This window comes from Pleurodeles waltl, chromosome 11 (assembly GCF_031143425.1).
Source record: "Pleurodeles waltl isolate 20211129_DDA chromosome 11, aPleWal1.hap1.20221129, whole genome shotgun sequence".
Taxonomy (NCBI): Eukaryota; Metazoa; Chordata; class Amphibia; order Caudata; family Salamandridae; genus Pleurodeles; species Pleurodeles waltl.
Genome location: NC_090450.1, coordinates 926,791,604 through 926,817,075, shown reverse-complemented (window position 1 = coordinate 926,817,075; position 25,472 = coordinate 926,791,604). Strand labels below are relative to the sequence as shown.

Genomic DNA, 25,472 nt, shown 5'->3' with positions numbered 1-25,472 from the left:
ACAGCACTTGCCCAAAGAACACCAAAAACGTGCCCATCAGGTTGTGGAAGAAGGACAAGCAATATCCAACAACCAAATAAGGTCCGCATTAGACTCGGCAGACACAGCAGCACAAACAGTCAACCCTGCGGTAACCATTTGCAGGCATGCATGGTTACGATGCTCGGGCTTCAAACCAGAAATCCAACAAGCTGTGTTAAACATGCGTTTTAACCAGGAACAATTGTTTGGGCCGGAAGTGGACACAGCAATTGAAAAATTAAAAAAGAACACGGCCAAAGCCATGGGCCCACTCTACTCCCCACAGAGCAGAGGCACATTTAGAAAGCCACAATTTAGAGGGGGGTTTTGAATGCAAACACCAGAGCCTTCCACCTCGCAAACCAGACCTACCTAACAGGGACAATACCAGAGAGGAGGGTTTCGTGGCTCATACAGAGGTGGACAATTCCCAAGAAGAAGGGGAAAATTCCAAACACCTAAGACAAGTCAAACCAAACAGTGACTTCAGTGTCACAAAACCCCAACACTTAACACCAGTGGGGGAGAGACTTACCACATACTACCAAAACTGGACACACACAACTGCGGACGCATGGGTCCTAGCCATTATCCAACATGGTTATTGCATAGAATTCATAAATTTCCCGCCAGATGTGCCCCCAAGGGCACACAATATGTCCAAACAACACTTAGACCTATTACAACTAGAGGTCCAAGCATTATTACAAAAACAAGCAATAGAGTTAGTACCCAAACATAAGAAAGGAACAGGTGTCTACTCACTATATTTCCTAATTCCAAAAAAGGACAAAATGTTAAGACCTATATTAGACCTCAGAACACTGAATCTCTTCATCAAGTCAGATCACTTTAACATGGTAACACTTCAAGATGTGGTTCCCTTACTAAAAAAAGAGGACTACATATCAACGTAGATCTCAAGGATACCTACTTTCACATACCCATACATCCTTCCCACAGAAAATACTTAAGGTTTGTAATACACGGCATACACTATCAATTCAAAGTGTTACCGTTCAGGATAACGACAGCCCCAAGGGTATTCACAAAATGTCTTGCAGTAGTAGTCGCTCACATAAGGAGACAGCACATGCACGTATTTCCATATTTAGACGACTGGCTAATAAAAACCAGCACTCACCAACAGTGTCTTCACACCCAATATGTTATAGAAACTCTACACAAACTAGGATTTTCTATAAATTACCAGAAATCACATCTGCATCCATCACAAATACAACAGTACTTGGGAGCAACACTCAACACACAAAAGAGATTGCCACTCCAAGTCCACAAAGAGTACAAGCGTTCCAAAATATAACATCAAAAATACAGCCAAACCAACACTACCAAGTAAGGTTTGTAATGAAACTTCTAAGCATGATGTCTTCATGCATAGCCAATGTCCTAAACGCAAGATTACACATGCGGCCTTTACAACAGTGCCTAGCAAAACAATGGACACAGGCACTGGGTCAACTCCAAGATCTAGTGTTGATAGACCGCCAGACACACTTCTCGATTCAATGGTGGAACCCTATAAATTTAAACAAAGGGTGGCCATTCCAGGACCCAGTGCCTCAAGATGTGATCACAACAGATGCTTCCATGATGGGGTGGGGAGCACACCTCAACAAGCACAATATACAGGGACAATCAACAAAAACAACTCCACATAAATCATTTAGAACTGTTGGCAGTGTTTCTAGCATTAAAAGCATTTCAACCATTAATAGCCCACAAACACATTCTTGTCAAAACCGACAACATGACCTCAACAAACAAGGAGGGACACACTCGTCACAACTGTGTCTCTTAGCCCGAAAAAATTTGGCATTGGCCAATTCACAATCACATTCGCCTAATAGTACAATACATCCCAGGCATTCAGAACCAGTTGTCCGACAATCTCAGTCGAGATCACCAGCAAACACACGAATGGGAAATTCATCCCCAGATCCTACAGGATTACTTCCTACGCTGGGGAACCCCAAAAATAGACCTATTTGCAACAAAAGAAAACCCAAAATGCCAAAACTTCGCGTCCAGGTACCCACACCCTCAATCCAAGGGCAATGCGTTATGGATCAGTTGGTCAGGGATATTTGCTTACGCTTTTCCCCCTCTCCCACTCATTCCTTATCTGGTAAACAAACTAAGATAAAACAAACTCAAACTAATTCTCATAGCACCATCCTGGGCTCGCCAACTGTGGTACACAACACTGCTGGACCTATCTGTAGTACCTCATATCAAATTACCAAACAGGCCAGATCTGTTAACTCGACACAAACCGATCAGACACCCGAATCCAGCATCGCTCAATCTAGCAATCTGGCTCCTGAAGTCTTAGAATTTGGGCACTTAGACCTTACACAAGAATGTATGGAGGTCATTAAACAAGCTAGAAAACCTACTACAAGACATTGTTACGCAAACAAATGGAAAAGATTTGTTCATTATTGCCACAATAATCAAATTCAACCACTACATGGTTCCGCAAAGGACATTGTAAGCTACTTATTACACTTACAAAAGTCTAAGCTAGCATTCTCTTCCATTAAAATACATCTCACAGCAATATCTGCCTATCTGCAGATTACACATTCAACATCGCTTTTTAGAATCCCAGTAATCAAAGCATTTATGGAGGGATTAAAAAGAATCATACCCCCAAGAACACCACCAGTACCTTTGTGGAACCTTAATATTGTATTAACACTCATGGGACCACCATTTGAACCCATGCACTCTTGTGAAATGCAACACTTAACTTGGAAAGTAGCCTTTCTAATAGCTATCACATCACTTAGAAGAGTAAGTGAGATACAAGCAGTTACTATACAAGAACCCTTTATACAAATACATAAACATAAAGTGGTTCTCCTTACAAATCCCAAATTCCTACCAAAGGTTATATCACCATTCCACCTAAACCAAACAGTGGAACTCCCAGTCGTCTTTCCACAGCCAGACTCAGTAGCCGAAAGAGCCTTACATACATGAGACATAAAAAGAGCACTAATGTATTACATTGACAGAACAAAACAATTGTTCATAGCCTTCCAAAAACCTCATGCAGGTAATCCTATATCCAAACAAGGCATTGCCAGATGGGTAGTTAAATGTATTCAAACTTGCTATATTAAAGAGCACATTGCACTAGGTAAAAAGGCGCCACAATGGCTTTTCTGGAAAATATACCTATGACAGACATTTGTAAGGCAGCCACCTGGTCTACACCTCATACATTCACGAAGCATTACTGTGTAGATTTGCTAACACAACAAGCCACAGTAGGACAAGCTGTATTGAGAACATTATTTCAGACAACTTCAACTCCTACAGGCTATGCCACCGCTTTTTTGGCGATTACTGCTTATTAGTCTATGCACAGTATGTGTATCTGCAGCTACACGTGCTATCCAACTGAAAATATCACTTACCCAGTGTACATCTGTTCGTGGCATGAGACGCTGCAGATTCACATGCGCCCACCCGCCTCCCCCGGAGCCTGTAGCTGTTTCGAAGTTGATCTTGAACATTTGTAAATTTGTAAATATATCACTTTAAACCACATTATGTACATACATATTTACTCTATTGCATGGGCACTATTACTTTAATACACAACTCCTACCTCACCCTCTGCGGGGAAAACAATCTAAGATGGAGTCGACGCCCATGCGCAGTGGAGCCGAAAGGGGAGGAGTCTCTCGACCTCGTGACTCGAAAAGACTTCTTCGAAGAAAAACAACTTGTAACACTCCGAGCCCAACACTAGATGGCGGGATGTGCAAAGCATGTGAATCTGCAGCGTCTCATGCCACGAACAGATGTACACTGGGTAAGTGACATTTTCCATATATAGTATTTACTTACCTCCCATTGGAGGGTTGCCAACCTAATATTTTCTGATACTTTTATTTTTGTACAACCAAGTGTGTTCATTCTTGTTTGTAAGTACTTTGACTGTAGTGGTATTGCATGAGCTTTGCATGTCTCCTAGATAAGCCTTGGCTGCTCATCTTCCTCTAGAGAGCCTGGCTTCTAGACATTGCCTACACTTCACTGAGAAGGGGATACCTGGACCTGGTGTAAGTACCATAGGTACCCACCATACACCAAGCCAGCTTCCTACACAAACGTTTCCCATGAGTGGAAGCTAAAGCAGGAAGCGGTGGACATGATATTCAAGAAGTGGGAAGCACCAACAATAGACATCTTTGCAATATAGGAGAAAGCTAAATACCAAAACAGGAGACCCAGATTAATCGATTGGTCATGGACATTAGTATACAGCTTTCCGCCAATTCTTTTGAAATCACTAGTGATAGAGAAATGCAAACACCACAAATCTGAATCTCCCCTCAGTGGGCAGGGCAGACCTAGTGCTCAGATGTAATAGAAGTGGACCCCAGGGCAGGAGGATAATCCTACTAATGACACAAGACTTACTAACGATGCAGAGGAGGGGACATGTGTCGTTCCACACACTCATCCTGGCAGCATGGCTTCTGTGGACTTAGAATTTGGTCATATACTCTTGCTAGAAAGGCTCATAGCGGTGCCATAAGAAGCCAGAAGACCGTCCAAAAGGTGGTGTTATGTTGCAAAATGAAAATTGTTCAAACAGTGGCACTTCACAGTGGTCCCCGATTGGGAACATGATGCAACTTTGCTAGAGTACCTCACCCATCTACATGACAAAGGATTATCTTACGTCTCACTCAAGGTACACCTAACAGCCATTATAGCATACTCCAGAGGAGTAATGGGCAGAAGTTTCTTTCAAACTTGGGTCTTCAAAAGATTTTTAGCTGAAGCCTAATAATACCCAAATCAATTCATATACCTACTTGGAATCTCAACGTTGTACTTACACAGCTCATGAAACATGCCTTTGAATCAGTGCAAATCCTACAGCTATACTTTCTAACACTAAAAATAGCCAAGTACTCACAATGCAAGAACCATATCTACAAATTCACACGGACATGGTAGTGATGAGCACAAACCCTCACTTTCTGCTAAAAGTGGTTTGAGCCTTCCATTCCAATCAAAGCATATATATACCTGCTTTTTTTCCCCAAAAGTCAGGTCCAGTGCAGAAAAGCCTCTTCATATGGTAGGTATTTGAAGAGCTGTCATGCATTACGTTGAGGACATGCCTCTAAAGGGACACTCGCAACCAATACAGCCATAGCAAGATGAAAGTGCAGACGATTGCGATGCCATGCAACGACAGGAGTTGCTGTGGAAGAAAGCTCAAGAGCTCATTCAGCAAGAAAAAAAAGAGCTATGTCACATTCATCGCCACTGCCTCCGAGGATATATAGGAGGCAGCCACTTCGTCATCTACACACACCTTTCTATACATACCTGCATGGACATTCAAGCCAATTAAGAAGTTCAGACCTCCTTACACGAAACCACTACAAAATCAGTGCACAACATGTGAATGTAGAAATGATTCATGCTACAAAACAGAAATTGTTGCTTAGCAATAGAAGTAGTTTTGCAGGTTAGAGTTTCTGGATTTACATGTGACCCACCATCCACCCTTGGGTGAGAGACTTTGCACCAGGGGACAGATAAGGAATAATAATCTGATGATGGATACCACGTGCAGAGCATACTAGGATGTATATCCGAGATCACCACAGTAAGACCCAAGCCCAAATGGGAGATGTTGACTACATTAAAGACACAAAAAATGACGGATTCCAGATCCAACCACTAGATGGTGGAATAATACCCAGCAATTAAATCCAGAATCTCTTCAAGCTGCAAAACGACTCCCACTGGCAAGTAACTATTTTGTTTCCTTATGTGTAACCCTTTCCTTGACGATCTCTTATTCCAGTATGATTTTTTTCAATTTATTACACTCTTAAATTTGTTTAAAAAAATATACTCTACCTATAAAGCTATTGATCATGCAAGGCTCGAGTAATGATGTATTAATGACATCTCTTGAGGAAAATGTTTTTTCAAATTAGCTTTTTGTGTTATCCAGCTAATCAGTTTAATTGGCTGTATTTCAAAATGTTAAATAAGTAGTTCTTTCCAGATTACTCTTTTACTGTGCTGCTTTGTCATATTTTCTTTCATGTTTACCTTTAGTTTAAATATGGAAAGATTTCTTCCAAACACAATGGAAGCGTGAAGAAAGGGGTCATTTTTGCAACCTATTCATCACTGATTGGGGAAAGCCAGAGTGGTGGTAAATACAAAACAAGATTAAAACAGCTTCTCCACTGGTGTGGTGACGATTTTGATGGAGCGGTATCCTTTCTTTTATGATTACTTCTAGGAAAATGCATTTATCTGTTAAACATTAAAATGTAACTAATTTTATTACCAGTCTATTAGCAAAGTTTGCATCTTTGTTCAGGTCAAATAACAGTGAAATGATTAGTTTACCCAATTTCTTTACTACCTTGACTGCACTGTATAGTTCACTCTTGTCTGCTTCATTCCTGTGTCAACCTTGTATTGCTGTTTGTGGGAGAAGGAAATAGTTGCTTATCTGTACAAGTACAAAAGTGTTTTCCTTAAGTGTTTTTAGATCATATTCGATGAATGCCACAAAGCTAAGAACTTGTGTCCAGTGGGTTCTTCAAAACCAACAAAGACTGGATTAGCGGTCTTGGAACTTCAGAATAAACTGCCAAAGGCCAGAGTTATTTATGCCAGTGCCACAGGTGAGTACACCCTAGTTGTATGTACCACGTGTTTGCGAATCCCTGCAATGGTACATTCTAATGCATTACCATTTTTTAGGTGCTTCGGAACCGCGAAATATGGCCTATATGAACCGCCTTGGTATATGGGGTGAAGGTACACCATTTAGAGAATTTGGAGATTTTATTCAAGCTGTGGAGAGGAGGTAATATATCAGTAATTAATTGACAGAAGTTGACTAAACGTTAAAATATTTTAAATGCAGCATTTTCTGAGTCCTGGGCTTTTAGGGTGATTATTATTCCAATAGAGAAAGTAGGTTACCGGCAAAATAATTCCACAGTTGGCCACTGTTTTGTATTTTGTGCAGACTCTAGGAGGTCATTAGCAACTTGGGTCAAATTTTGTTTGTTTTGTAGACTTCTGAGCTGCCTTTGAACTGGTCGACCTGAACACTTTTAGGTAAAGCAAAGCTCATGGAAAATTCCACCAGACCTACACTTTGATACAAATTCATCCAAACAGTTGGGCCCAGGCTGACCCAGATGGCTCAGTTTTATTTAAAAAAAAAAAAAATCCAGTGGAGAACTGCTTATTGAAGTGGCCCTTTTTAGCTCCCCTCCTGGTTAACCTTTACATCTCTGATCATCCACCAGCTGTTGCCACCCCTCAGACAGGTTTCTGCCCTCCTGCTGCCTTCCCATGCAGGACAGTACCCCCGTGCGCCACGTCTCTTGCAGCTACCAAGGCTTGTTGACATCTCCTCCAAAGGATCTTCAGGATCTGTGTAGCGCCAGCCCCCAGCACTCCTTCCTGCGACACACAGCCCTCTGCGTGCTTCTGCGGTGTGGGACCCTTCTCCAGTTGTGCTACGCGGGCTCATCAGCGACTCCTGGTTTCTCTTCCAGTGGGTCTCCTGTGGGGGCTGCCTTTCCATCTGTGGACTCTCTGCCTTGCTGAGGGTTCCCCTAGGGCTCCCCCATGGGTTGTGACCTCCTGGACATTGCTGCTCCCTGGCAGCTCCTTTTTTGCTTCACCTTGACTTATGCCTTTGCCAAGGCTTGTTGGTGGCTTTCCACGCCACTGACCGACTGCAATCATCCATCCGGCATGGGAAGTCAACTGCATCCTCTGGGAACCGTTTACCGAGTCCAGGGCTGCATTGCTCACTGCCTTTGTCCTACTGTTGACCAACACCTGCAACCACAGACGGGTGAGCAGTGGCTCCTGCCCCCCGCTGGACTGTTCTGTGACTTCTGGACTTGGTCCCCTTCTTCCACAGGTCTTCCTCTTGAGGAATCCACCGCTGGTTTCTTGCAGTCTTGGTTGGGTGTTAAATTAGCTTTTTCTTCCTTTTGGGTGGTTTGGGGAAAATCCAGTAACTTACTCCTTTCTTCCTGGTGGCTGGGGGCACTGTGCTACTTACCTTTGGGGTTTACTAATCCTCCCCCCCCCCCAGCTCCCCTCTACATGGTCCACTTAGCTAGGTGGGGGGGGGGGGTCCTGCAGTCTCATGACATTTTTTTTAGTATATGGTGTGGGCTCCCCCTAGGGTCAATATTGTCTATTGCTATTGATTTATATAATCACACTTCCTCCACTGCCTTTTTTGTGTACTTTGTGCATACAATTCCAGCTACACTGATACTACGCATTATGTAATACCACAATCTACTTCTGTTGATTTACTCAAGCTAGCTAAACATGGGAAGCTGTAGTTTAAAAATCTAACTAGCATTCTGACTCCAGTTTGCTTTTTGTTTTTGATGCAAAAATAATGTATTTCAAATTGATTAGCCCTAGCCAGACCAATGATCCGAGAACACAGTTTACTTGTGGAGTGGTTTCTCTCCCTTTCTCAGCTGCACAGTGCTTATGTACTGGTATCATTTACTTCACATTTTAACTTTGTTTTTTAGTGTATGAGACTATTACCACCCCATTAGAAAGGTCGAAATGGGTCTGATAACCATTCAGGTAACATTTCAGAACAGAACATTCCCTTTTTTATAAAGAAAGTACAAACCTGAATAGAAAAATGTTTCTGTAGGCGTCCAATTCCTCACTTTAAGGCTGCATATGGACATCCTCTGTCCCAGCATTTGACACAGTCATAGCCCCACTACCAGCCCATAAGCTCTGTTTTGGCCCACTGTAGAAGGATACCAGAAACTGGTCTATGCCTTTTTAAATTATTTGAATGTTTTCTCTCAAAAATCAATGTGTAAACACTTTGCATGATTGTTTTCTTATTTAATTGAAATTGTCAGGTGGTTAGCTTTTTAAGATGGTTTTTAGCTTTAGTTTTTTAAATCAAGTTTAAAAAAATATATTTTGTTGTTTTTGCAATGCAACAAATACTACATGAAAATCACGTAATTCACCCACCCCATTTTGTTGGAAGATTCAGGCGTCGTCCATCAGAAGCTTGATCGAATCTATGCATCCAGTGTAATTCAACTTCTACCTTATTCAATCACATGGGTTCATTCCGAAGGGGCATCCTAACTGTTGTGCCTTCCCTCTGTTCATGATGAACGGGCACCTCCTTTGTTTCCGACCTCGCAACTCGGTAATATCCCACCCTCCCCATATCATATCAAATTTCCTCATGCACCATCTTGATAAATTTCCTTTTCCTTCATTCTGCTGATTTCCACCCCTAGCTCCCAGGTCTGGTATGTAGGAGGCACTCCAGATCCCCATCTCTGAGCTATTTCTCTTTTGGCCAACCTACAGCCCAGGTTCACCAGAATCTTCTGGTACCCGGAGTGGTATGTTGGGCCTCATATCCCTATTAGCGCCAGACTTGGCCACAGCTCCAGCGGGAGCCCCGTTGTCGTTCCAGGGATTTTTTTCTAACTGCTTCCCAGAAAGGTTGTGTATGGGGCAGCTCCAGGGCATGTGTAAAAAGGTTCCCTGCATCCCCTCAAGCAATTTGCACTCCTCGTCCTGCCAGTTCTATATAATACGGTGTGTGTAGCGGGCACAGTGCAGGATCTTGAGGTGGATCAAGCAGAAACTCACTTTTATTGCTGCCATTGCAGGGAACTCCCAGGCTCACTGCCTGTCATTCTGGTCTAGTTTCTCCCCCCCCCCCCCCCCCCCCCCCCCCCCCCCACCTGTTCCATGGTATTCTATAGTTTCAATAGTAGGGCCTTCATGGCACAACACCTTCCCATATGTCAACGATATCAACTTCTTGCTCATCTGCCCATGCAAAATCCTACTTTCTAACGGGAAGTCTTGCGTTTCCTTATCCACAGGCAAATATTTCTTAGGCCGTGCCACAGTTGACCATAGTGCAGACATGGTCTCTCAGGCATACGGTAATCCTGCTGCAACACAGCAAAGGGTATCACTCCATTTGCATCCCACACGCCTACCAACATAGAGATGCTAATATTAATCCAGCACTGAAACCGTCTTGGAACCAGAACAGGTCTTATTTTAGTAACATCCAATAATGGTATGTTCGATGGCATCTGTCGCTGTAGATACGCATGTTTTGCAATAGCTCGCCATCTGGTGTTGGGCCGGAGTGTTAAAAGTTGTTTTTCTTTGAAGAAGTCTTTCGAGTCACGGGACCGAGTGACTCCTCCTTTTGTGTCCATTGCGCATGGGCGTCGACTCTATCCTCGATTGTTTTTTTTCCGCCATCGGGTTCGGACGTGTTCCTGTCGCTCCGAGTCTCGGAACGGAAAGATAGCTAATTTCGGAAGATTTTCGTCGGTATTGTTGCGTTCGGGATCGGCGTAGTTAGATTCAACACCGCATCGAAGATCGAAGAGCTCCGGTGCCCTTCGGGGTAGTTTTTTCGATCCCCCGTCGGGGCCTGGTCGGCCCGACCGCATGCAGAAGAACGCCGATGGAACGGACCCCGTTCCGCTTCTGTCCCAAATGCCACAACAAGTACCCCTATACAGACCAACACTTGGTCTGTAACCTGTGCCTGTCACCTGAGCACAGTGAAGACACCTGCGAGGCCTGCGTGCGTTCCGGTCCCGAAAAACACTCCGAGACCGTCGAGCCAGAAGACTTCAAATGGCGTCCGCGCCGACAGCCCACCGAGAGTTCGAGGAACAAGAAGAGGAAGGTACCTTCTCGATCCACGAATCGGACTCCGAGGAATTCGATGACCCACGAACCGTGAGTAAGACGTCGAAAACAACACATAAGAAGATTGACAAGGCCCAGGGGACGCCACTGCCACCAGGCCATGGCTCAACCATAAATTCGGTGACCGACCGTCGGCACCGAAAAAGGCCCAAACAGTGCCGAGACCGTCCGACTCCGGTCGAGACACCGGCACGCAGCCTTCTCGGGACCGAGAAAGTGCTGGAGACAAGCATCGACACCGAGATAGCGGTGTAGACACGGCTCGACGCCGAGACAGCGGCACCGACAAAGATCGACGCCGAGAGGTTTCGGCCCCGAAAAAGAGAAAAGTCAGCTCGGAGCCGAAAAAAGATGCAGATAGGGTTTCGGTGCCAAAACAACCTGCAACCGACCCAGTTTCAGGCTCTTATACAGAGGAGCATTCACTAACCTCCCAAATGCAAAAGCATAGGTTCGAGGAAGAGCTGCAATCTACTGATGTAGACCATACGCAAAAGCGTATCTTCATACAGGAGGGAACAGGGAAAATAAGCACCCTTCCCCCTATTAGAAGAAAGAGAAGGCTGGAGTTCCAAACTGAACAAACACCACAAACAAAGGTGGTGAAAAAGGTTACTCCACCACCCTCTCCTCCACCTGGAATTCACGTCTCACCAGCACAAACTCCATCACATTCCCCAGCTCACACCACCATGAGCCAGGGTGACCAGGATCAGGACGCATGGGACTTATACGACGCCCCAGTGTCAGATAACAGCCCGGAGGCATACCCTACGAAGCCATCTCCACCAGAGGACAGCACTGCGTACTCTCAAGTGGTGGCTAGAGCAGCACAATTTCACAATGTAAGCCTCCACTCAGAACAGGTCGAGGATGACTTTTTATTCAACACCCTCTCCTCCACCCACAGCTCCTACCAAAGCCTGCCTATGCTCCCTGGTATGCTCCGGCATGCAAAAGAGATTTTTAAGGAGCCGGTCAAAAGTAGGGCAATCACACCAAGAGTGGAAAAGAAGTATAAGGCGCCCCCTACAGACCCTGTTTTCATCACTACACAGCTGCCACCAGACTCCGTCGTTGTAGGAGCAGCTAGGAAAAGGGCCAACTCCCACACATCTGGGGATGCACCACCCCCAGATAAGGAAAGCCGCAAGTTCGATGCAGCTGGAAAGAGAGTCGCAGCACAGGCTGCAAACCAGTGGCGCATCGCGAACTCTCAAGCACTACTTGCGCGCTATGACAGAGCCCATTGGGATGAGATGCAACACCTCATTGAACATCTACCCAAAGACCTACAAAAGAGAGCAAAGCAAGTGGTTGAGGAAGGTCAAAACATTTCAAACAACCAGATACGCTCCTCCATGGACGCAGCAGACACAGCTGCAAGGACAATTAATACATCTGTGACCATCAGAAGGCATGCATGGCTACGAACGTCTGGGTTTAAACCAGAGATACAGCAGGCAGTTCTCAATATGCCTTTCAATGAAAAAGAACTGTTCGGTCCAGAAGTGGACACAGCGATAGAAAAACTTAAAAAGGACACGGACACTGCTAAAGCAATGGGCGCACTCTACTCCCCGCAGAGCAGAGGAAACTACGGCACCTTCCGCAAAACACCCTTTAGAGGGGGGTTTCGGGGTCAGGCCACACAAGCCAGCACCTCACAGGCAACACCGTCCAGTTACCAGGGACAGTACAGGGGAGGCTTTCGGGGCCAATACAGAGGAGGGCAATTCCCTAGGAATAGGGGAAAATTTCAAAGCCCCAAAACCCCTGCAACTAAGCAGTGACTCACATGTCACTCATCCCCTCCACACAACACCAGTGGGGGGAAGAATAGGTCATTATTACAAAGCATGGCAGGAAATCACTACAGACACTTGGGTTCTAGCAATTATCCAACATGGTTATTGCATAGAATTTCTACAATTCCCTCCAAACATACCACCAAGAGCACAAAATTTATCACAACATCATTCCGAGCTCCTGGAGACAGAAGTTCAAGCACTATTGCAAAAGAATGCAATCGAATTAGTACCAAACACACAAATAAACACAGGAGTTTATTCACTGTACTTCTTAATACCAAAGAAGGACAAGACGCTAAGACCAATCCTAGACCTCAGGATAGTAAACACATACATCAAATCAGACCACTTTCACATGGTCACACTACAAGAAGTGCTACCATTGCTCAAACTACACGACTACATGACGACCTTAGACCTCAAAGACGCGTATTTCCATATACCAATACATCCATCGCACAGGAAATACCTAAGGTTTGTATTCAAAGGAATACATTACCAATTCAAAGTATTGCCTTTCGGTTTAACAACAGCACCAAGAGTCTTTACAAATGTCTAGCAGTAGTCGCTGCACACATCAGAAGGCAGCAAATACATGTATTCCCGTATCTAGACGACTGGCTAATCAAGACCCATTCGTTACGAAAGTGCTCACACCACACAAATCAAATCATACAAACCCTCTACAAACTGGGGTTCACCGTCAACTTCGCAAAATCAAACATCCTGCCGTGCAAAGTACAACAGTACCTAGGAGCCATAATAAACACAACAAAAGGAGTAGCCACTCCAAGTCCACAAAGAATTCAAAACTTCAACAACATCATACAACGCATGTATCCAACACAAAAGATACAAGAAAGATGATATTACAACTCCTAGGCATGATGTCTTCATGCATAGCCATTGTCCCGAACGCAAGACTGCACATGAGGCCCTTACAACAGTGCCTAGCATCACAATGGTCACAAGCACAGGGTCACCTTCTAGATCTGGTGTTAATAGACCGCCAAACTTACCTCTCGCTTCTATGGTGGGACAATATAAATTTAAACAAAGGGCGGCCTTTCCAAGACCCAGTGCCACAATACGTAATAACAACAGATGCTTCCATGACAGGGTGGGGAGCACACCTCGATCAACACAGCATACAAGGACAATGGAACGTACATCAAACAAAACTGCATATAAATCACCTAGAACTGCTAGCAGTTTTTCAAGCACTAAAGGCTTTCCAACCAATAATAGTTCACAAATACATTCTCGTCAAAACAGACAACATGACAACAATGTATTATCTAAACAAGCAAGGGGGGGACACACTCAACGCAGTTGAGCCGGTTGGCACAAAAAATATGGCATTGGGCAATTCACAACCAAATTCGCCTAATAGCACAGTTTATCCCAGGGATTCAGAATCAACTCGCAGACAATCTCTCTCGAGATCACCAACAGGTCCACGAATGGGAAATTCACCCCCAAACTCTGAACACTTACTTCAAGCTCTGGGGAACACCTCAGATAGACTTGTTTGCGACAAAAGAGAACGCAAAATGCCAAAACTTCGCATCCAGATACCCACACAGGCAGTCCCAGGGCAATGCCCTATGGATGAACTGGTCAGGGATATTTGCCTACGCTTTTCCTCCTCTCCCTCTCCTTCCTTATCTGGTAAACAAAATCAGTCAAAACAAACTCAAACTCATATTAATAGCACCAACTTGGGCAAGGCAACCCTGGTACACAACGCTGCTAGACCTATCAGTAGTACCACACATCAAACTGCCCAACAGACCGGATCTGTTAACACAACACAACCAACAGATCAGGCACCCAGATCCAGCATCGCTGAATCTGGCTCCTGAAATCCTAGAATTCGGACACTTACAACTTACACAAGAGTGTATGGAAGTCATAAAGCAAGCCAGAAGGCCATCTACCAGGCACTGCTATGCAAGTAAATGGAAGAGGTTTGTTTGCTACTGCCATATTAATCAAATCCAACCGTTACACGCAACTCCAAAAGATGTAGTGGGTTACTTGCTTCACTTACAAAAATCTAACCTAGCTTTCTCTTCCATTAAAATACACCTTGCAGCAATATCTGCATACCTGCAGACTACCTATTCAACTTCCCTATATAAGATACCAGTCATTAAAGCATTCATGGAGGGCCTTAAAAGAATTATTCCACCAAGAACACCACCTGTTCCTTCATGGAACCTAAATGTTGTCCTAACTAGACTTATGGGTCCACCTTTTGAACCCATGCACTCCTGCGAAATACAGTTCATAACCTGGAAGGTTGCATTCCTCATCGCCATTACTTCCCTAAGAAGAGTAAGCGAGATTCAGGCGTTTACAATACAAGAACCTTTTATACAACTACACAAGAATAAGGTCGTCCTAAGGACTAACCCTAAATTTTTACCAAAGGTTATTTCACCGTTCCATCTAAATCAAACAGTGGAACTTCCAGTGTTCTTCCCACAGCCAGATTCCGTAGCTGAGAGGGCACTACATACATTAGATGTCAAAAGAGCATTAATGTATTACATTGACAGAACTAAAAACATCAGAAAGACTAAACAACTATTTATTGCATTCCAAAAACCTCATGCAGGAAACCCAATATCAAAACAAGGTATAGCAAAATGGATAGTTAAATGCATCCAAATCTGCTACCTTAAAGCTAAACGACAGCTGCCCATTACACCAAGGGCACACTCAACTAGAAAGAAAGGTGCTACCATGGCCTTTCTAGGAAACATCCCAATGCAAGAAATATGTAAGGCAGCCACATGGTCTACGCCTCACACATTCACCAAGCACTACTGTGTAGACGTGTTATCCGCACAACAAGCCATAGTAGGGCAAGCCGTATTAAGAACATTGTTTCAGACTACTTCCACTCCTACAGGCTGAGCCACCGCTTTTGGGGAGATAACTGCTTACTAGTCTATGCAAAACATGCGTATCTACAGCGACAGATGCCATCGAACTGAAAATGTCACTTACCCAGTGTACATCTGTTCGTGGCATCAGTCGCTGTAGATTCGCATGTGCCCACCCGCCTCCCCGGGAGCCTGTAGCAGTTCGGAAGTTACCTTCAACTATTTGTATATATATCATTTCAACCTTAAATAGGTACATACTTAGTCACTCCATTGCATGGGCACTATTACTACAATACAACTCCTACCTCACCCTCTGCGGGGAAAAACAATCGAGGATAGAGTCGACGCCCATGCGCAATGGACACAAAAGGAGGAGTCACTCGGTCCCGTGACTCGAAAGACTTCTTCGAAGAAAAACAACTTGTAACACTCCGGCCCAACACCAGATGGCGAGCTATTGCAAAACATGCAAATCTACAGCGACTGATGCCACGAACAGATGTACACTGGGTAAGTGACATTTTCATTTTGGTGTCAGCCAACTTCTACATCCCATTTATCTAGTTAGTCTCGTCCAAGTATTCACCACTAATTCTGTTGAAGGACATACTCTGTGTCAGTCTGCCCCCGTGTAGGGTGTGTAGATAACAGTTGGTTCCCATTCTCAGCCCGTCTAACCGAAACGCAAGATTGGTCCAATCTGAATACACCCAGTCATTTACCACACTCACTTTTGCAGCTTCATAATATTTTTGTGTATTTGACATTGCAGTACCCCCTTCATACTTGGATCTTTGAAGGATTCTCATGGCTATGCGAGACTGATCACCCACCCATAGCAGTTAATGCACCAGTATGTGCACCCGCATGAAAAAGCTATCCAAGATTGTATGAGAACTGTTCTGGAGTATATACAGAATCTGCTGGAGGGTAACTTTCTTAAACATTGCTGCCTTCCCTAGTAGCTAGAGCTGCAAAGACTGCCAATGTTTTATGTCTTGCTCCAGTCTACGGAGCAGAGCACTCGCATTTGCTTCATAGTATAAGGCTGAGCATTTTGTTAATCAGCTCCCCAGATATTTGAACAAAGTCATTTCTATTTGTAGTGGCAGGGGCAGTTCCTCTGCTTGTGACCACTCCCCCACCAGAAACAATAGTGATTTATCCTAATTATTGTCAAATCCCTATCTAGTGTTGTCATGTTCGGCATGTAGAGTAGGACATCAGCACGTAATGATATGCGTTCATCACTTCCATCACTGATGTGCCAGACCCACACCTGCACATGTACCCGCACTCACTCTGCCAGCGCCTTGATGGCCAGGGAAAACAGTATTTGTGAAAGTGGGCATCCTTGAGGCGCGCCCCTCCACACTTTCAACTCCAGAGAGGTGTGGCCATTGCTTTGTGCTCGAGGTTGATCATAGAGCAGCCTGACCCACAGGAGATATTTGGGGCCAAATCCCATTTTAGCTAATACCCCAAAGAGGAATGTCCTTTCCACTGCATCAAAGGCCTTATTGGGGTCCAGCGAAAGGATCACCTTACCGGCTGGTGACATTTCCACAGCTGCCAAGTTATTGTATAATCATCTAAGGTTCAGCCTTGCTGACCGACCAGGCATAAACCCATTCTAGTATGGGTGCACAAGCTCTTTTACAACCACCCTCAGTCTGTTTGCCAGGAGTTTGGCCTGGACCTTAATATCTGTATTCAGTAATGACATGGCCGATTGAAATCACACCTGTCTGCAGATTTCCCTGCCTTCCGATAAGTACTACCATTGCCGAACGCATGTCTGGTAGCTTTCTCCCTCCTGGAACGCTTCCACAAATGCTGCTTGTAGAGGGCTGCCGTCCACCCTACATAGTTTCCTAAAGATTTCTATTGGGAACCTGTTTGGGGCTAGGGCCTTGTGAGATTGCATATGACCTAATCTGGAGGAGATTTCCTCCACTGTAATGTCTGTCTCCAAGTCTGTGATGTGGTCCTCACCTAGTCTCCTTATAGGGCAGCCAGCAATGAAGGCTAGTACTTCTTGTTTCGGAGCCCGCATCTGGGAAACGTAAAACTTTTGAGGTGCAAATTCTTCTGCTTTCTTGCAGGTGTCTTATACCGTTAGGCCCAGGTCCGCTCTTATTTCCCTGACTAACATACTATCACCATCTTTACTGCTAATCCATGCAAGCAGTTTACCTGTCTTGTTCATCCCTTCATTTATCCTCTTTTGTTTTGCCTGATAGACCACTTTTGCCTCGTCATTGGCTGCTCTCTGATACTCTGCACTCTTTAAATCCATGAATGTCTTACCAGTGGGGGGTTGGTGTCTCCTTTATATTCTCCTCCGTTGTATGAGTTCCCTATACAAGGTAGCACCTCCCCCCCACCAGTTTCAGTCTTATCAGACTGCATCATTAAGCCAAACAGCTATTAACCCAGATGTTCTGACGACATAGGTGTCATCAGGGGCAGCAGGTCATCCTCTGTCTTTTGACATATATACATATATATATATATATATATATATATATGTGTGTGTGTGTGTTCGATGGCATGTGTAGATGCAGATACACATGCTGTGAATATCCCGCCATCTAATGTTGGGCTCGGAGTGTTACAAGTCGTTTTTCTTCGAGGAAGTCTTTTCGAGTCACGAGATTGAGGGTCTCCTCCCCTTTTGGCTCCATTGCGCATGGGCGTCGACTCCATCTTAGATTGTTTTCTTTCCGCCATCGGGTTCGGACGTGTTACTCTTCTCTCCGTGTTTCGGTTCGGAAACTTAGTTAGATATCGGAAAATTTTACGGTATTGTTTGCATTCGGTATAGGGTTAGTTAAAGCAGATCGACACGAATCAAGAAAAAGCACCGGTGGCCATTCGGGGCTTAGATACCCCGGCGGGGCCTGGTCGGCCCGTCCACGTGCGTCTTCAAGGCTAATAGAACGGACCCTATTCCGTTTCTGCCCCGAATGCCACAACAAGTATCCTTACACAGATCAACATTTGGTCTGTAATTTGTGTTTGTCTCCCGAACACAAAGAGGATACCTGCGAGGCCTGTGGGGCGTTTCGGTCAAAGAAAACGCTAAGGGACCGGAGAGCACGAAGGCTTCAAATGGCGTTGGCGCCGTCAGGACACCACAACATCGAGGAAGAAGAGACTTTCTCCATTGCTGACTCGGACGAGGCCGAAACAGAGCCGACGCTGAAAACCGTGAGTAAAACAGCCCCGGCCAAAACTCACGTAAAAATCATGAAGGCCCAGGGGACGCCACCGCCGGCAGGCCATGGCTTAACCTGTAAAATCGGTCACCGTCCATCAGCACCGAAAAAAGGCACACATGTGTTGAAGTCATCCGACTCCGGTCGAGATACTGGCACAGAACATACTCGGCACCGGGACCCTAGTTCCGAGCAATCTTGACATAGAGATACCGGCACCGAGATGAGTCGGCACTGAGAGATCGGAGCTCCGAAATTCAAAAAAGTGGATTTGGAGCAGAAAAAGACTGTTGAAAAGGTTTTGATACCGAAACATCCGGCTTTGGAGCCGAAAACAAGCTCCTACACCGAGGAACAAGGCCTTTCAGCACAAATGCAAGGCCATAAATTCAGACAAGAGCTAGAAGCAGGGGAGCCAGATTATACACAGAGAAGGCTCCATATTCAAAAGGATACAGGGAAAATTAGAACTCTCCCTCCTATAAGGATGAAAAGAAAACTTGCTTTCCAAGATAAACAACCACAGGCAAAGGTGGCAAAACAAGTAACTCCGCCACCATCACCACAACACTCACCGCAACCATCACCAATGGCAACCCCACCTATGATGCAGTCTCCAACGCACACAGGGATGAGCCAAGATGACCCAGATGCATGGGATCTTTATGATGCGCCTGTATCAGATAATAGTCCCGACTATTACCCAGCAAGACCATCGCCACCTGAAGACAGTACTGCTTACACAGAGGTGGTGTCCAGAGCAGCTGCTTTTCACAATGTGACACTGCACGCTGATCCGATTGAAGATGACTTTTTATTTAATACTCTGTCGTCAACACCTAGTCAGTACCAGAGTCTACCAATGTTACCAGGAATGTTAAAACACGCAAAGCAAGTATTTCAAGAGCCCGTAAAAGGCAGGGCCATCACACTTAGGGTGGAGAAAAAGTACAAGCCTCCCCCTACAGACCCTGTGTACATCACGCAGCAACTGACACCTGACTCCGTAGTAGTAGGCGCAGCACGTAAAAGGGCGAATTCACACACCTCTGGAGATGCACCACCACCCGACAAGGAAAGTCGAATGTTTGATGCAGTACCAGCAGCCAATCAATGGCGCATTGCCAATTCACAGGCTTTGCTATCAAGATATGACAGAGCTCATTGGGATGAAATGCAGCACTTTATAGAACATCTGCCCAAAGAGTTCCAAAAGCGTGCACAACAAGTGGTGGAAGAGGGCCAAAGTATCTCGAATAACCAGATACGATCGGCAATGGATGCAGCAGGCACAGCTGCAATAACTGTAAATACAGCGGTCACTATTCAGAGACACGCATGGCTACGCACCTCAGGATTCAAGCCCGAAATCCAACAGGCTGTGCTTAATATGCCTTTTAATGGACAGCAGTTGTTTGGGCCGGAAGTTGACACAGCTATCGAGAAGCTGAAAAAGGACACAGATACGGCCAAGGCCATGGGCGCTCTCTACTCCCCACAGAGCAGAGGCACATTTAGGAAGACACAATTTAGAGGGGGGTTTCGGGGCCAAACCACAGAACCCTCAACCTCACATACCAGAGCCAGTATCAGAGAGGAGGCTTTCGTGGACAATACAGAGGTGGACAGTTCCCTAAAGCTAGAGGAAAGTTCCAAAGACCCCTCAAAATAAACAGTGACTTCAGTGTCACAAATCCCCAACACAACACCAGTGGGGGGAAGACTAACAGATTTTTACCAAAACTGGGAGGAAATAACAAAAGACTCGTGGGTCCTAGCCATTATCCAACATGGTTATTGCATAGAATTCCTACAATTACCACCAAATGTGCCTCCAAGAACACGCAACATGTCCAAACAACACATGGATCTATTACAGCTAGAGGTCCAAGCGTTGTTGCAAAAAGATGCAATAGAACTAGTACCCAATCAGCAGAAAAGAACGGGTGTTTACTCACTGTACTTTCTCATACCCAAAAAGGACAAAACTCTAAGACCCATCTTAGATCTCAGAACACTAAATCTTTACATCAAATCAGATCACTTTCACATGGTGATACTTCAAGACGTAACCCCGTTGCTCAAACAACAAGACTACATGACGACATTAGATCTCAAGGATGCGTATTTCCATATACCCATACATCCTTCGCACAGAAGATACTTAAGATTTGTAATCCAAGGGGTACATTACCAATTCAAAGTGTTGCCATTCGGGATAACAGCGCCAAGAGTCTTTACAAAATGCCTTTCTGTAGTGGCAGCCCATATCAGAAGACAGCACATACATGTATTCCCGTATCTGGACGATTGGTTAATCAAAACCAATACGCAAGAACGGTGTTCTCAATACAAAATACGTCATAGAAACCCTTCACAAATTAGGGTTCTCACTGAACTACCAAAAATCACACTTACAGCCGTGTCAAGTACAACAGTACTTGGGAGCAACAATCAACACAAAAAAAGGAATTGCCACTCCAAGTCCACAAAGGGTACAAGGATTCCAAAACGTAATACAGGGCATGCACCCAAACCAAAGGGTCCAGGTAAAATTGGTGATGAAACTACTAGGCATGATGTCCTCATACATAGCCATTGTCCCAAACGCAAGATTTCACATGCGGCCCTTACAACGGTGCCTAGCAACACAATGGTCACAAGCACAGGGTCAACTTAAGATCTAGTGTTGATAGACCGCCAAACATACACCTCGCTTCAATGGTGGAATACTATAAATTTAAACCAAGGGCGGCCTTTCCAAGACCCAGTGCCTCAATACGTGATCACAACAGATGCTTCCATGGTAGGGTGGGGAGCACACTTCAACCAACACAGCATCCAGGGACAATGGGACACAACAGAAACAACTTCATATAAATCAGTTAGAACTACTAGCAGTGTTTCTAGCGTTGAAAGCATTTCAACCACTAATAGCCCACAAACACATTGTTGTCAAAACAGACAACATGACAAAGATGTATTACCTGAACAAACGGGGAGGGACACACTCGACACAGTTGTGTCTCTTAGCACAGAAGATTTGGCATTGGGCGATTCACAACCACATTCGCCTAATAGCGCAATACATACCAGGAATTCAAAACCAGTTAGCCGACAATCTCAGTCGGGATCACCAACAGATCCACGAATGGGAAATTCATCCCCAGATACTACAAACTTACTTCCAAAGATGGGGAACACCGCAAATAGACCTATTCGCAACAAAAGAAAACGCAAAATGCCAAAACTTCGCATCCAGGTACCCACAGCCTCACTCCCAAGGCAATGCGTTATGGATGAGTTGGTCAGGGATATTTGCATACGCTTTTCCCCCTCTCCTTCCGTATCTGGTAAACAAAATGAGTCCAAACAAACTCATACTAATAGCACCAACTTGGGCACGACATCCTTGGTACACAACACTACTAGACCTGTCAGTAGTGCCTCATATCAAACTGCCAAACAGACCAAATCTGTTAACACAAACAGATCAGACACCCGAATCCAGCATTGCTGAATCTAGCAATTTGGCTCCTGAAATCTTAGAATTCTGACTTCTCTTCCAGGGGATCCTCATCAATAGTCATAAACATTGAATATTCCCGCCCTTGTGCGGGGACCCCGGAGCATATATATATAAAATACATACATATTATCATGTGTAAAACAGCAATGCAGGCTATAATCATAAATAGGCTAAAATGCTTTATTTCTATGCAAGTTTTTTTTTTTTTTTTTTTTTTTTTTTTATATTATAAAATCACAATAGATGATAAATATCTACCTAAGCCCCAAAAACTGGACTTAGGGAAGTAAACAGCAGTAAATATCAGAGAAAAATAGAAAAAACCACATTGAAAAACAATGAAGCATTCTTAGCCAATAGGCTGCATGCAGGTTAACACAGGAGAACCATAAAAACTTTGGCACCGTGCCTTTAAGACCCTGAGCACCTCCAGTATCCCACCATGCCTCAGGGGTGAAGGGAAGGTGACAGTTGGTTCACAGTTAGGTCAGTTCTTTTTTCCGGCTTCTTCTGAGAGGATCCTGGAGCATTGAGCTCTCAGTTTTTCTGAGTTTTCCTCAGAAAAATTCTTTAAAAAAGCGTTTTTCACTTTTCACTCGACAAGTAATATCTTTGTCTGAGCTAGGAAGGTTTTTTCTGACAGAAAAATGCCTTCTCTTTTTGTAAAATGTCCCTCTTGTGGGAAGAAGAAAGCCCAGTCAGACCCACACTCTCTGTGTATTGTCTGCCTGCCACAGAGTCACTGTCCTGACACCTGCAAGTATTGTAAGAACATGTCAAGGAGGACTCTCAAAGACAGAGAGAAGATCAGGCTACATGGACTTCAGGAGAGGAAAAAGTCAACATCCTCTTCACTTCCCAGACCTACAGCAGAAGGAATGGCCCGTTCGACGTCGACAGGTAGGATTGTACCTGTTTGTTCTCCATCGACGTCATCGGCACCACCGTCTCACCGGCATAGATCGCCGTCGACGGCGACCAGACCGACGTCGAGGGACAAAACGTCGAAGCATGGACACAGGGGTACATCTCCGTCGACGGCAGGCCGCCGTTCGGCGTCGAGTCATCTCCGGCGCTCCCGTTCGCCGTTGAGAACGTCTCACCCCTTGGCGTCGAAGGACACGACACCAAAAACACCTCGACGGCATGAACATCCGCCGTCGACCACTCGCCACTCAACGTCGAGACACACGACGGCGAGTAGGTCCAGGTCCCGTGATAGGCGATCGGCGTCAAGACACTCGACGGCAAGACCTCCGACGTCAGGACATTCGACGTCGAGAGCAGACCAGCCAGCGCAACCTTCGACGTCGAGGATGCAATCGACGTCGACACAACCTTCAGCGGTGTCACAGGCAGTGGAGCCAGCGGACAAAGCTCCCTCACCGGTGGTCTCTATAAGGAGTGCATCATCCCATTCCAGAGCATCGGGGCATGTTTCTCCCATCACAGCATCCCCGGATTCACAATACTCGAGGATGTATTCTCCTACTGCCTCATTACCGAGAACGCCATCGCCTACAGCTAGAGCAGGACGGGCTTGTTCTGCTTCTCGTCAGCCGACCACAAGACCTGCACACTCTGCTACAGCCTCTCGGAGCAGGTCCCGTTCCCGAAGGAGAACCAGGTCACGAACACCACGCAGAAGATCACCTTCTTGGTCTTCTTCAGGATCGTCTGTGGGGCGCTACTCCCCCACACTCACAGATTCTCCACCTGCTAGGATTTCCCCGGTGGATGATATCACCACTTTTAATGAGGTTCTTCTAAGGGGAGCGCAGAAGCTAAATATTGAGGTACCAGAGCCGGCCACCTCATCCTCAGTTATCTTTGAGACCCTACAACACAGATCAGTCTCGAGAAAACTGCTGCCACTAGTACCGGGTTTGCTGCAACCGACTATGGACACTTTTCTGTCTCCAGCCACTCTCAAGTCTGCCCCGGCTAGGATTCAAAAGAAATACAAAGCTCCGGAACAAGATCCTTTATTCCTGCGGAAGGATCCGCCACCGGACTCTGTGATCTTAGCCGCAGCCAGAAAAACACACTCTGTGGCATCATCTTCCACAGTCCCCCCGGATAAGGAGAGCAGACACCTAGACTCTCTGGGGAGAAAGATGTGCGGTACGGCGGCATCTGCTATGAAGGTCTCCAGCGCCTCAGCACTTCTGGGCAGATATGACCGCTCTCTGTGGGACTCACTCCACAGATTTACAGAAAAGTTGCCCAGGGAAGATAGACAGGACTTCCAGGAAATCTTGCAGGAAGGGGGCCTAGTATCTAACCAGGTCATCAGCGCGGCGGCGGACGGGGCGGATTTGGCTGCGCATGGGTATGCGCACGGAATCTGCGCTAGGAGGTCTTCCTGGCTACGGCTCACGGGTCTGAAGCAGGAAGCACAGCAGCGCATTTTGAACCTCCCATTCAGCGGGAGTTCGTTGTTCGGTACCCACGCGGATGAAGAGATGGCCCGAATGAAGACGGAAGTCGACACGATGAGGGCAGTGGGCCTGGAACGTAAAAAAGACTTCAGGCGGAGGTACAGGCCGTATGACAGACGACCATTCCAGCAGAGGGTTCAAACCCCTCACTGGTCTCAGAGGCCACAACAACGACAGGGACGTCCCCTGTTTCAGGCACGTAGACCCACAAGAGACAGAGGGTCAAGTAGACCTCAACAGTCTACAGCAAAGACGCCATCAAAGCAATGAGGCATTGCTTCCCTCAGCACTGTGCACCACTCCGGTGGGGGGAAGTGTTACGCATCATCTTCGCGAGTGGCACTCAATCACAAAAGACAAATGGGTGCTCAATATTGTCGAACATGGCTATTCTCTCCTTTTCAAAAAACCTCCTCCACACTTGCCGCCAGCAAGGTGTTTTCCTTCTCATCTCAGCCTGCTACGCAAGGAAGTTCTCGCACTCCTACAAAAGAAAGCTGTAGAAAAGGTTCCTCCGGCACAAAAAGGAAAAGGGGTGTACTCCCGTTACTTTCTGGTGGCGAAAAAAGGTCAACAGGGCCTCTTCAGACCAATTCTGGACTTACGGCTCCTGAACAAGTACATAAGAAAACAAAAGTTCAGGATGCTAGCCCTTCACCAGATTGTCCCGCAACTGCATCAGGGAGACTGGATGTGCTCCATCGATCTACAGGATGCATATTTTCACATCCCAATAGCAACCA

General features: G+C 45.5%; 1 protein-coding gene across 4 annotated transcripts in view; it reads left to right on the top strand.

Moving 5' to 3' along the window:
* SBNO1 (strawberry notch homolog 1) overlaps positions 1 to 25,472 on the top strand; it is a 1,077,952-nt gene that overhangs the window by 370,029 nt on the left and 682,451 nt on the right. For all 4 annotated transcript variants that reach the window (XM_069214997.1, XM_069214996.1, XM_069214993.1 and 1 more), the window contains 3 exons: positions 6,151 to 6,312; positions 6,596 to 6,731; positions 6,811 to 6,916. In XM_069214997.1, the coding sequence (XP_069071098.1) occupies positions 6,151 to 6,312; positions 6,596 to 6,731; positions 6,811 to 6,916 (404 nt within the window). The remainder of the gene's footprint in view (positions 1 to 6,150; positions 6,313 to 6,595; positions 6,732 to 6,810; positions 6,917 to 25,472) is intronic.